General features: G+C 35.7%; 1 protein-coding gene across 5 annotated transcripts; it reads left to right on the forward strand.

Moving 5' to 3' along the window:
- The first annotated feature begins 4,652 nt into the window (after positions 1 to 4,652).
- Positions 4,653 to 13,403, forward strand: LOC144557389 (putative disease resistance RPP13-like protein 1). 5 transcript variants are annotated; one of them, XM_078305955.1, is made up of 6 exons: positions 4,653 to 5,350; positions 7,418 to 10,847; positions 10,982 to 11,086; positions 11,417 to 11,498; positions 12,102 to 12,214; positions 13,136 to 13,403. In XM_078305955.1, the coding sequence occupies exons 1-2, from the start codon at positions 4,996 to 4,998 to the stop codon at positions 10,597 to 10,599; spliced, it is 3,537 nt and encodes a 1,178-aa protein (XP_078162081.1). In that variant the 5' UTR covers positions 4,653 to 4,995; the 3' UTR covers positions 10,600 to 10,847; positions 10,982 to 11,086; positions 11,417 to 11,498; positions 12,102 to 12,214; positions 13,136 to 13,403. The 5 variants fall into 5 exon arrangements, with proteins under 5 accessions (XP_078162081.1, XP_078162080.1, XP_078162082.1 ...); XM_078305954.1 differs by having other exon boundaries at positions 11,417 to 12,214; XM_078305956.1 differs by lacking the exon at positions 13,136 to 13,403 and having other exon boundaries at positions 12,013 to 12,803.
- The last annotated feature ends 923 nt before the right edge of the window (positions 13,404 to 14,326 follow it).

The raw sequence follows: 14,326 nt of genomic DNA on the forward strand, positions 1-14,326 counted from the left end.
TAGTGAATTATTTATAATGCTCAACTTTTTTTTAAACAATAAGGTTATTGAAACGTGGTAGGAATTATATGGTCGTAAATTTTAAACTATGTATACGGATTTAATATTACTTTATTGAAAACATCAATTAAATGTCACACCCCGCGACTATGGGTTGCAACAGTACTCCGCCGTAAGCATATAACTCCGTATATACTTACAAGGCAATTAAATTTACATTCAATAATTCCCAACAATTTAATATAAAATCAAGTTTATAGATATAAATCAAAGTACACAGTCTGGTCAGAATATAATACATCAAAAGTATCTCATCCGGATACCAACCATAAGGCCTACCCTAAAGCTATACAACAAAACATATCTATGGTCATGTGATGGTAAACTACTAAGGTCTACTACTCGCGTGCCTCTCCGGAATTAGTCGCACCAGTACCTATAAAATAACCCGAAGGGTGGGGATGAGAATAAATTCTCAGTGTGAATTTGCCACAGTTAGATTATTGGACTTGCAATCAAACTCCATATTCAAAAATGAAACCCAAACCATAGCAATTCAAATCAATTCATATTCATAATAAAAAGGAATGCATATGCTCGACAACAATTAATAAACCGAATCACAGTTTACGGAATTTCCAAGATAAATTTCAAACACAATACATATTTGGCTTAACTCGACTCATTAGGACTTGTAACAACTACTGATGTTCTTTCGAGCTGGACCCTTTATCAAACACTTGTCTGTAGGGTTACTGACACCTACAGATGTCCCACCGAGCTGGACCCTTTATCTGACACCCATCTGTAGTTGTTTGGCTTAACCATTTCCTAAGGTCTGGTTTCAAGTCAGCTATACAGGTCAACTTTACAAATGCATTCACACAGAATCAAAGTTAGCCATACTGCTCAACTTTGCAATTTCATTCAAATATGATCAAAATCAGCTTTAGCCTTGCAACAATTCATAAACAGGTCAACGGATATGTCACCGTCACCTTATCCAAGCCACCTAAACAGATCAGCCTGGTAAATTCAGAAACAGGTCAACGAATAGGTCACCGTCACCTTATCCAAGCCACCTAAACAGGTTAGCCTGACAAATTCAGAAACAGGTCAACGGATAGGTCACCGTCACCTTATCCAAGCCACCTAAACAGGTCAGCGTGGCAAATTCAGAAACAGGTCAACGGATAGGTCACCGTCATTTTATCCAAGCCACCTAAACAGGTCAGCCTAGCAAATTCATAAACAGGTCAACGGATAGGTCACCTTCACCTTATCCAAGCCACCTAAACAGGTCAGCCTGGCAAATTCATTCACACATAGAACAATTCCTAGAACACATCAATCGACAACCATACGAATATGCAAATCAACCATCTCACAACAATTCAGTTCTAATTTAGTTGGGTTATGCACATAAGTTCACGTAATTCCAATTATGCAATAATCAACATACAACATGAATTCCAAATTATCCATCAACCAAATATACAACATGACAACCGAATAAACAGTTTAATTCCTGAAAATGAAATATCAAACAAGTCCAAGAATCCCGCACCTGGTTACGACGAGCGTACCGCTTAGTTATGGTTCAGACGTCTCAAAATGTCCCGCAAGGTCTTGCTCAACCGAGCCTACGCCTATATTACACATATAGTTGGTTTAACATTGGTTCACAATCGAGATGCTTACTCGAGTTATATTAGGGCTTATACTTTCCTATTCCTCTTTCTCGCTTAAGAATCTCACATTTGCATCTAGGTCCTTTAAATCATATACAGTTCAATTTGGTAACAATCTAGGTACCGGTTCTCTATTTTGGTACTCGCAACAATTCAATTTATCGAGTGGTTAACCCTAATTTGGTCAAAACCTCAAATTAGCCGTTAAACGTTCTAGCAATTCAAGATCAAGGGGTAACCATACCGATTACAAGTCTAATTGGTTGGATTAAACTAATCAATTCACGATTATGCCCAATTTCAGTTTTGGCATGAAAACCCTAAAAATTGAAATCCGAAATCGAGATGAAATCGGGAAAGAATCGACAAATAAACGATCAAAGAAGCTCAAGGAGCTAGTCTACAAGCAATTCAAACACAAATCTCGGGTTTAAAACGAAAACCCGAGTAATCGAGAAATTCGAGATTTTAAAGAGAAACGGGAAGAGAAAGGATTACTGAATAGGAGGGTTAGGAGAGATCTACGGCCACTTGCTCGGTTTCAACTTTGATTTCTCGCAACAATTGGGGGTTTGAGAGGGAAAGAGAGCTTTCTCACTCTTTTTCTTCTCTCTTGGGCAAAAATCACCAAAAATGGGGAAAGGGGCGGAGGGGAAGAGCTAGAGAGAAAGGAAAGAAAATCTGGTGTTGATTAAAAAGACACCTTCAGTGCGGACGCACTCAATTCAGTGCGGGTCGGCCACCCGCACTTATCACTTGGACAGATTTTCAGCAGTTGAAAATACACAGAAATATACACGAGTGTGGACGCACTCATTTTCAGTGCGGGTCGATCACCTGCACTCAACACTTGACATAATTTCGGCAGCTTGGAAAACACATAAAAGAATACCCCAGTGCGGATGCACTCAGTACAGTGCGGACGCACTCAGTACAGTGCGGACGCACTCAGTACTTAGTCAAATTTTCATGAAAACGGCACTGAACAAGGAAAAAGTCTGAACCTAATGCGTCCGCATTGAATTTTAGTGCGGGTCAAGACACCCGCACTCAGGACTTTAGTCAGGATTGGAGAAAATGATAATTTGGAGTCAGTGCGGATCACCCATCCGCACTCACACTAGTGCGGACGCACTGAGAAGAAATTCAAAAAATAATCTAAGGAAAACAGAGGCCAGTGCGGGTCAGCCACCCGCACTCACCACCAGTGCGGACGCACTAAGCCTATAAAGTGTCAAAATCTCAAAATTTCGATGCGCTTTTGATTCACACTTGACTTACTTATTTAGAGAAACATTAATTAAGGTTTAAACTTCTATTTTGTTATTACGATTTTCGATTCTTGCTTTTAAGTCATTTGAATTTTATAGTAACGATTTCGTAACGTAACATTAATGTTTCAAAAAAATTATGAGATCGTTAAACAAAATTTGAGTGAATATTTAAAAAAGAAACTTTATAAAAAAAAGAAAAAAAAATTTACATATTTATTTCTTAAACAACCTTCAGATGCGTCTATCGGTCCGTATAAAATGCAAAGTCGAAAATAATAGTGTAGATCACATATTTCTACCAATTATATACTCACTTTAGAAAACACACAACCGTGATAGTACCAATTTTACTGGAGTAAAAAAAATATATTAACCTCTAAATTTGAATTTTTTTTAATTAATTAGATAGTTATTAATGGGTAATAGTATGTATAACAATGTATAATTAGTTTTATGCGCTAAATGAAAGTATTGTTGTAATGACCATAGCACCAGTTTTGAGCACTTGATCAATACTTGTTACGTGCTAAATAGAGGTTTTAACCTTAACAAGCAACAATAACAAGTACAAGATATTAGCATTTAATGACAATAAATACAAGAAGAGGAGGGTTCAAATGCCTCCATTTTTTGTGCCTCCATCATGCCTCCATTTTTAAAAACTTAAATAACTCAAAGTTTAAAACTTAAATGTCAAAATAAAACTGTTAGATGTAATCTATGTTATTTTCTTTATGTGCCCATAAAAAATTATCACATTTTGATTTTGCTTTTATATGAATCAATAAGGTGAAAAATCAACGTCTAGAAATTATCCACATTTGTATACATTTTTACAAGCTCAAGATGACAATCAAAACAAAGTTGAAATGCCATAATTTTTTACACGTGCATAGATAAAATGATATAGTTCATATCCAATGGTTTTATTTTGAATTTTAAGATTTAAATTTTGAGTTATTAAAGTTTTTAAAAATGGAGGCATGATGGAGGCACAAAAAATGGAGGCATTTGAACCCTCCTCATACAGAATCATTTTTAACAAAACTCATTTATTTTCCTTCATATAAATAGTTAGACTAGGATTCAAATGCCTTCAATTTTTGTACCTCCATTATGCCTTTATTTCTTAAAGTATGAATAATTCGAAATTTAAAATTTATTGTCAAAACAAAACCATTGAATATGATCTACATTATTTTATCTATGCACATTTAAATAATTATGATATTTTAACTTTGTTTTAATTGTTATCAAGAACTTGTAAAAACGTACTAATGTAGATAATTTGTAGACATTTATTTTTCAACTTATTAATTCACATACAACAAAAATTGAAATTTGATGTTTTTTATGAGCATATAGAGAAAATAACATATATCACATTTAATGGTTTTATTTTGACATTTATGATTTAAATTTTAAGTTATTTACGTTTTAAAAATGAAGATCTGAAGACAAAAAAATTAAAGACATTGGAACCTTCGAATAATTATTTAGTTTGAAACCAAATATCTATATTGGAACGTGTTTCATATGATATTTAACTAAATTGCAACCAGGCCCAAGTAATTCAATAGCAGGCTAGGTGGGCCCCATCTCTGAGGGGGGTATTCTTTTCCAAAGCTCCACCAAAGCTAGGCTTTAATCAAGAATTCCACTTCCTCCTCTCTCTGGTTATCTCGTCAATTATTTGCTTGTATTGAAAAGCAAAAATTCAAAACTAAAATGGATTCCGATCAGGCGAGCCTCAATTTTGCCAACGGATACGAAATAGCATTTACCCATATCCTACCCGTTTAACTAAATTATTGACTTGTCAAATAAAAAATATTGACCGGTGGAAACGATTAATTAACAGCAACGACACGGGAATTAATTGTTGATTTAGAGTTGTAGATATTTTGCGAGATAGCAACTATTTGTGAGATACTTCTTTGCTTAATTTCCACAAGTCTAGTCAAACAAACAGCCAGAGAGTAGCTAGAGATTGGAAGTGAAGAAAATAGAGAGATTTTCAATTGAATTTAATGGCGTCCGGACTGGTTTCTTCCATTCAATCTCTCTCTACCAAGCTACTCCATGCAATTCGAGGCACCACTTCCACTTTTCCCCAGCAGGATCCACCATCCCCTGTTTCCGATCAACACAAAAGTGTTAGAGAGGATTTGGAGAAGTTGAATCGGATGCTTGCAAGGATCCAGGCCGTTCAACAGGATGTTGAAGAGAGGGAGATTCACGATAGATCTGTTAGGTTGTGGCTGGAGGAGCTGAGAGGTGTGGCTTATCAAGCAGAGGATGTGTTGGACGAGTTCCACTATGAGGTACTCAGATCCATCGTCGAGAGCGGAGATGCTGCCATTGAGGCCTACCATAGGGATAGGGGTATACTATTTTATTATTTTTTGAATGAAAAATGCCCTTAGACTATTACTAAGCTTAAAGTTAATAGTACAAGATAATTGTTGTACTGGTAGCATCTTAGCCCTTACCACTACATCTATCAGCCCTTAACAGTACAAATATAGTACAACTAGATTCCCTGTAACGCAAGTAAACAAGAAAAAATAAAGAACTAGTACGTGCTAGTTTAAAGCCATCAGTTTGTCATGCTTATATGGAGGCGTATATATTGAGCTTTTAGTCATCTTGGCCCTCAGCGCGAGCACACTGGTTGAAAATCGAAACGAGACAGGGATATAGAGAGGAGACAACCAAATTTTCTGCTTTATTACCAGAAAAAACAACAAACAGAGAAGAGAAGGAAAAACATAAGAAAAGGAGGGGAGAAGAAAGAATAAGACAGAAAAGAAATGAGAGGTAGGTCACATCACTAACAACAAAAGAAAGAAACATAACTACCAGAGAGGTGGAGCGGAGAAGCCTCGATGCGGAGCAAATGAGCAGCGGTCAGATCCGAATTTTAGGCGGAACTTTTCCACTCTTTTCCATCGTCGAAGAGGAGAAGAAAAACCCTAGCCCTAGGCCTACAAGCGGTGTTCCCCTTTTGATTGAGGAGGCAGATGAGAGGTAAGCGGAGAGGTGGTAGAGATGGAAACAGGAGGAAGGGGGATCGCTAGATGACACTCAAAACGGCCAGGGTTTCTATTCATACCAAATTAATAAAATTTGATTTTCAGGGTATACTACTTTAACATTCCAATTCTAACATTACATGAAATTCAATTCAAACTCTGACTCCAAATAGAAACTAGCTGAACTAAAACCTGATAACCTAAGTTAATCTGAAAATGAAATTTCCCGATCCTAGAATGGTACATTGTGCCCCTTCTCTAAATGAATCTTTTGGTACTCCAATTATCGCACACAAGATTTTCGATGAAATGTCTGGTTACTATTTCATTGGTGTACGGAAACCTAGCAAAATTTAGCACACTTCTTTTGTCTTACTGGTTCTCATGTGTGTATGCGTACTCACTCATGTGAGTTGAGTAGTTTTCTTTCCATTTATCTTCACAGCCAAGTGTGCGCCTAACTGGTAAGATAATAACATACACCAGAGATGTTGCATTTTTTAATCCACATTGTCTAATAAAAGGTATTTTGGAAACAAAAAAAGATTCTTATAAGGAACGTACTTTAAAATCTTTTAGTTCTTCTATTGATCATTGGATACAAAAACCTTCAGAGGGATTATCTGGGGGAATTTTAGTTGGTTTCGATGATTCTAAATTTACCCATTTGAACTGTTGGATTGGACTTCTCCATTTCCATTCATCTTATAAAAAATAAAACTGAAAATTTTGATTGGATTTTTACTTCTGTATATGGGCCTCTTCTTTCCTAAAAAAGGTATTTTTTTTTTCAAGAAATACGCTTAATTTCTACCTATGGCATACCAGCTTGGTTGATATGTGGTGATTTTAACTTTATTAGGCATAAAAAGGAAAAAGTTGGTTCTCTTTTAATTTTGCTCTAAGTAACAGATTTAATTCCTTAATTTCTGACCTCTCGCTTTTAGAGATATCCCTTACTGATCGCGCCTTTACATGGGCTAGGTCTGTTCAATCTAATTCCCAAGCCCTTGTAGATAGATTTTTTTTTGCTCTTTATCATGGGAAGCCCATCTTTTAATCCATAAATTGACCTCTATGCCTAGACTTCACTCGGACCACAAGCCATTAATTCTTCAAACATCACTCACAGTTTTTAAAACACTCGTACCTATCAGATTTGAAAAAGCTTGGCTTTAGCCACCCCTATAAATTAGGAATTAGTACTTCAATCCAAATATCATATTTTATAATTTATATCAGTACTTATACATATTAGCTCCTCACATAAAATAAAATTACACTACAATAACTTATTTAGTCGCCAATCTCAATTTTCTAGTTCTGCTCTTGGTATAGGAGACTAAGACATTTATTTATTTATTTATTTTGTGATAACGATGAGCATTACTAAGAGAAATTGATCTACAATTCTAAGGGGCTAAGAGAAAATTTGCTGAGATGCACACATCATCCTCCATTGCTTCTTATTCATTTACCATTACCAAGGCCTCGATTCCTGATGGCATGGCTGAGAATATCAAGAGCATAACAGAGACGTTTGAAGAAATTTCAAATGCTCGTAGGGATCTTCATTTGAGGGAGGAGGATGGGACCCGACTGGTTATTGGTCCACAACGTCGACCGCCGACCAGCTCTCATGTGGATGAGAGAGCTTTATTTGGTAGGGAGGAAGAGAAAGAGAAGATCATTTGCCTCCTGAACCCTTCAAATGGCCCAGATTTTATGGTTCTTCCCATTGTTGGAATGGGTGGGTTCGGAAAGACCACACTTGCTCAACTTGTTTACAATGATTCCAGGATTCATAGATTGTTTAACAAGAGATGTTGGGTATCCGTACATGTAGATTTTGATCTAGTGCGGCTAACCAAAGCTATTGTTGACTCGGTGAGTGACAATCCTTGTAAGTCTTATGAGCTAAGCAAACTTCAAGATGTTCTCAAGAATAAGACAAGAGGTCTGAAATTGTTTCTCGTGCTAGATGATGTATGGAATGAAAAAAGAAACCTGTGGGAGTACTTTCGGGTTGGTTTTATTGGTGCTAAATTTGTAAGAATTTTGACGACGACTCGCAATAACTCAGCTGCTAAGATCATGCAGACAACATCACCTTTTCAATTGGGTTCCTTACCTGAGGGAAATTGTTGGTCATTGTTTAAGCATTTTGCTTTTGGCAATAGGGAGGCAAGTGAAAATGCAAATCTACGAAAAATTGGTCGTGGTATTGTCAAAAAGTGTAAAGGTTCACCTTTGGCCATAAAGGCACTTGGAGGCATTCTACGTTATGAAATGGATGAAGAGAAATGGAGGGAAATTTTGAGGAGTAATATATTAGAAATAGATGAGACTAGAGAGGTTATGTCAGCGTTAAGGTTAAGTTACCAAAAATTGCCGCAACATGTAAAGCCATGTTTTCTTTATTTATCCATGTTCCCGAAAGGTACACCATTTGAAAAGGACATGGTGGTTAGGCTTTGGATGGCGCAAGGATATATTAATGGCAATACAAGAAATTTGAAAACATTGGAAGAGATTGGAAGTGAATACTTCGATGAATTACAAGGCAGATCACTTGTTAATCGTGGGCCTTTCACTAAGTACTTCTTGCATGATTTAATACATGATCTAGCAAGATCCATTTCTCAAGAAGCATACCAACCTTTTTTAGAAAATGATCAACAATATCCTCACAAAGTATGCCATTTGTACTCAAATAAACAAGATAATTTTTTTGGTTCTTTTTTACCCCCCAACAACTATCGGTCTATCAGAACATTTGTAAAGGTATGCTCAAGCAATCAGAACTTTGACTTTGCAATCTTCTCTAAGATTGCTTGTGTGAGAGCTCTTCAGTTGAGGTATTCCTTGTTGCCAAATACACTCAGCACATTGAAGCACTTGCGCTACCTTTCTATTAAACATAGTCAAATGGAAATGCTTCCAGAAACTTTCTGTCTTCTTTACAACCTCCAAGTTTTGGTTCTGAATACCTTTTATCTTCGGGAGTTACCTAAAAACATCAAAAACCTTATTAACCTTCGATACTTGCACTTGAGGAGTAAGAATATCAAACAGTTACCTGAATCTATCTTCCTGCTTCGTAACCTGCATACATTATCGTTAAGATATTGTACAATACTGCAAGAGTTACCAAAGGGCATAGAGCAGTTAACTAGGTTGCGCATTCTAGATTTACCTGCATCTCTGATCTACATGCCATCTGGGATTGGAAAGTTAACAACTCTTAAACCATTAAGTGGGAATTTTAATGTCATGGATCATGGTATAATTGGGGGTCTAGGAGAGATTAAGGATATGAATAAGCTTAGTGGGTTGTTGTGCATAACAGGCCTCAGAAACATCAGTGATGTGGAACACTCCAAGAATGCCAATCTTGCATCAAAGCCAAATTTACACAAGTTAATTTTAAACTTCCAAGAAGATCGTAGTATGCTGAAATGCAGCGATAAACTCCATCTCCATTTAAATGTCAGTTCAAGTAAAAATGCAGAGAATGAGAATGATGAAAAGATAGAGGATGTTGTACTTCAGAGCCTCCAACCTCATGGTAACCTCACAGAGCTTGCAATATTAAAATATGAAGGGCGAATTTTTCCTTCTTGGTTGCTTAACCCATTACTTCCCAAACTGACAACTCTTATGCTTAACTTTAATACTGAGCCTAATTTCTTACCATCATTTGGTCAACTGCCCTATCTTAGATTTCTCACTATATCAGGTAGTTTTCGTGTTAGAAATACGGGAAACGAGCTCAGTACATATTCACTATTGGCACAGTATGGTTCTTCTAAGCAGCCCAAGAAACATAACTACCCATCACTTGAAGTGCTCTCATTGAGGAACAATCTCAATTTGGTGGAGTGGCAGGCACATGATGGCGACTTCCCCTGTCTTAGGAAGCTCGTTATAGAAAATTGCCCAAAATTATGGAAAATCGCAACAATTCCACAGAAAGTTAGGGAAGTTACTTTCAAATACTGCTCAAAATTAAAACTCCTAAAATGTCCATCAGTAATAAGAAAACTAAATATACACAAGTGTGGTTTCCGTGAAATTATGTTCGCGTCAATATCTGAGGACATATCCATCTCAAACTGTCTAGAGCTAAAGTTGATCAAATGGGGGGATGAGAGATTAAATTCTATTAGAGAAGTTGGTTTTCAATACTGTCCAAAATTAGAACTCGTAACTATTCCAGTTGGAACTTCAAAACTGGAGATACACGAGTGTGGCTTTCGTGAAATCATGTTTCGATCAGTATGTGAGAACCTAACAATCTCAAATTGTGTAGAGCTAATCTCGGTTAATTGGAGGGACATGAGCTTATATTCTACTAGAGAAGTTTGTTTCAAATACTGTCCGAAATTGGAACATGTAACCATTCCAGTTGGAACTTTGAAACTAGAGATACATGAGTGTGGCTTTCGTGAAATCATATTCCGGTCAGTATCTGAGAACCTAACAATCTCAGACTGTGTAGATCTAATCTCGGTTAATTGTAGGGACATGAGCTTAAATTCTGTTAGAGAAGTTAGTTTCAAATACTGTCCAAAATTGGAATTTTTAATGGAACTATGATACCAGAGATACATGGGTGTGGCTTTCGTAATATTATGTTTCATTCAATATCTGAGAACCTCGAAACTCTATCTAATCTTGATTAATTGGAGTAATGGGGGCTTAAATTATGTTGAGGATGTTACTTTCGCATGTTGTCCAAAATTGAAACTCCAGTTTCATGTGAAGAATGTGTTACACTCCATGACGCAATGGGCTGAATTTATGACTGTCCCAGATTATATTTGGGCAAACGATATGTCTACCAGGTATATGATCACTATATGATCATGAGCATTTTATAACCTTTTCATTACTCTACATTCTTTAAACACTAATCTGTTTTGCTAATTACCCTACCTTCTTTAATTACACTAATGTATTTTACTCATGCAATTGGAAGGATAAAGCACTGCCACTATCACTCAAGTTCCTGGAACTGAATTTTTGTGACAAGATGAGCTTGTTGACGTTGTTTTCGGTTCAAAACTATTCGAGCATTCTCAAGGTTCTTGTGACAAAATTAAAAATAAGTCATATTGATTATACTATTTAGAAGCTAAAGAGCCTTAACTATATAGTTTTTAATAGGAGACCCAACCGGTACCAACATCTTGGGCAAATTGCTTAAGTCTTCATTGATTCATAAGCATAAGAAAATATACCAAGTTGCACAAGAAGACCAAAAATTAAAGAATAGGAAAAAAAAAGGTGATTTCCAGTGCTAGAATACATTTGGTCGTTACAGGACCAAACAGGTTGTATATACTGATGTCCACCATAAAATCCTCTAGAACAATTTTCTTACTTGTATGTCATGTCTAATTTTCGTTGGCAGTTGAATCCTATTGACAATCCCCAAGATTGTAGAGAAGCGGAACAGGAAGATGCTGGGGCAGCAACTAAAGATTAAATTGCTGGTAATTAAGGCAATGCAGAAAACTCATTGAACTTTGTTTAAATATTTTCTGTTTTAATTTATGCAAGGAATGTGCATAATATAGAAATATATTCATAATTCTCGAAAACTTATAAAATGAAGAGTTGAGTGATTATGCAAATATGCAATAATTAGGAGTTTTAAGCATTGTAAACAAAATAAATGACAAAACATAAGATGAATCAGCAGTTATAATTGTTACTGGTCAGCCAGATTCAGCTTAATTAACGTACACTTTAACATAATTACTTACAAGCAAAGTGGATTCAGCGGACATCAACTATTCAAGTTAATCTTCGGTAGCAGACTCTGTGATCACTTGAATTGAAATTAGACATAGTGATTTTGCTTGTTAAGGTACAATAACTAATAGCACAGCTGCGTTAATTGGATTAAACTAAAAGGGGACATTATTGCACACTTGAGTAATGCTTATTTCCTAAACCTCTATTAAAAGTAAATTATGGATTCAACTGATATTCACTTTTTCTAAGGGCAATTGAGTTGGATAAGTGCTGCCAGAGGGTATATATCAGCAACATTCTCAACTATAGTACATGACATTTTTTTTTCTTTAATGCAGGGTCAAGCATTCTTTTGAAGCAATTGATCTGAGATTCTTTAGACCCACCTTCATCTGGAATAATCATTTATTGCCTAAACCATGATAGTCTATATGGTGAAGATTAATTTGAGGTATTTCTGGTGCCTCATAATGCATGCTTTACAGTTTAGTTTTCTTTTAGAACCATAATTCATATAGCAATGCTTATTTGGACAGTTAATCATACCAACTTTAGACGCACGGTGTTTCATGTGGAAAATGACCATAGTACATTTAATTTTTAAGATAATACGATATACATGTCTTGTAATAATATTCCATACAAGTCATAGGAATTCTACATACTTTTCTCATCAATTAGTATGATAGTTGTTTCAAAGTGAGAAGTGGTGAGTAATGCCTCCTAGACAGTACCCAATTTAAGCCATGGCAAATCCAAACCAACTCCAAATGGGTTGGAGCATCAAATATCTCAGACCCTTTATACATTCACTTTGTGAGCATATGTACCAGATTAAGGTCTCACTCAATGCAGCATTTGTACCATATTTGTTCACTAAAATTGTACTATCTGGTATTTGACGTTGAAAGTTGAAACCTCAAATGCTCAATAGTGTTCGGAAATGACTAAATCCAGAAATTAAACACCATTATCGCCAGTATTTTAAAACTGGGTGTCAGCATTCAATTAATGATTTTTACATGGTTGTGTATGTATGTATGTACTGTGGAAGTGAGCTGGAATAGGCGCCAGATGAGGAAGGCAATTTGTGGAGGCGCCTATTGAGGGATGATGGATCTTTTGCATATTTATTTCTTTTGTATCTTAGATTAGTTACCAATTATCTTTTACAAAATAAGGAAATTACAAAATAAGGAAAAGAATAATGGCCTGCCTATGTTCTATAAAGGAGGCTTCTCTCTATGTAAGAAATAAGTTTTGATGAAATAAAAACAGTGTGTGCGTAGAGGTGGATGTAGGTACAAATTGTGCCGAACCACGTTAAATTACTGTGTCAATTTCTCTGATTGATTATCTTAACATGTACAAGGTTAAGAAGACATGAAAGTAAAGTTAGTAGAGAGGAGATCAAGAGCCAAAGCTACATAACATAGCTGTCGAAAGAAATATCAGAAGAAGAATGAATGAATGAATGAAGAGCTTATTTAATTTTATTTTGCGGTTTGTGGATGCAGAGAATAAAGGGGGTGATTTCTTAGTTAAACACCTCTCTCAAATCCTGCTAGATGTTTTGACCTCAATTAGAGATATTGGTGGGTTTACAAAATTTCAGGAATTTTCTTAAATTTCTCTCTAGATTTTAAGAATAATCATTTTAGTACCCGTGCTACAGTATCCGCACAGTGCCCGCGCTACAGTATCATGCTACAGTACCCGCACTTAGAGAAATAATATATAATGGTCCCCACTAATTATATACTCTAAACTAATTATTATTCTAAAATTCCAGCAACATCATTTATCTATGGTACCCACTGATTATATAGTTTCCCTTTTACAATCCCCGAACTCGTTCTCGCGTCAACCTTTCTCTAACAAAAATAGTTGACTTCATAGGAATAAATACTTCAATGCATAGGTATAAATACTTTTAGTACTTGAATATTAATACTTTCAGTGTCATATGCAAAAAATACTTAGATATGTATACCTTCGTAGTTATAAATAATATTAATACTTTGATGCGTGACTTGTTATGATTATCTTTTTTGGAGTTCTCCAATCATCCCCGCGTCAGCCTTCCTCTAACAAAAATAGTTGACCTCATACGTATAAATACTTCAATGTATAAGTATAAATACTTTCAATACTTAGATATTAATACTTTCAGTGTCATATGTAAAAAAGACTTGCAAGTATAGCTATATATACTTGTATGGCGAGGTATAAATACTTGTGGAACGACGAGTTTGAAAGTACGTCATCATGTATCTCATTTGAAAGAAAATATTACGTAGATATTAATAATATGGAAAAAAAAATAGTGGAGATTTTTGCAGTCCCTGCAGGAAGTTATCTTTCTGCATTTAATTTTCGGTGGTCCCCCGCGGATACAGTGCGGGTACAGTGATGCGGGTACTATTATCTTCGCGCTACAGTACCCGCACAATAAATAATTGTTCACCTCATAGCTATAAATACTTTCGTACATAGGTATAAATACTTATGTGCATAGGTATTAATACTTTAGGAAATTTTTTTTTTGAAATGTGGAGTTTTT

Source organism: Carex rostrata, chromosome 7 (assembly GCF_964058835.1).
Source record: "Carex rostrata chromosome 7, lpCarRost1.2, whole genome shotgun sequence".
NCBI lineage: Eukaryota > Viridiplantae > Streptophyta > Magnoliopsida > Poales > Cyperaceae > Carex > Carex rostrata.

Excerpts from the sequence above, each read along its gene's own strand:
- LOC144557389 (XM_078305954.1), top strand. The coding sequence starts at position 4,996 with ATGGCGTCCGGACTGGTTTCTTCCATTCAATCTCTCTCTACCAAGCTA. Across the intron at positions 5,351-7,417 it reads GGCCTACCATAGGGATAGGG|GGGCTAAGAGAAAATTTGCT; the intron begins GTATACTATTTT and ends TACAATTCTAAG.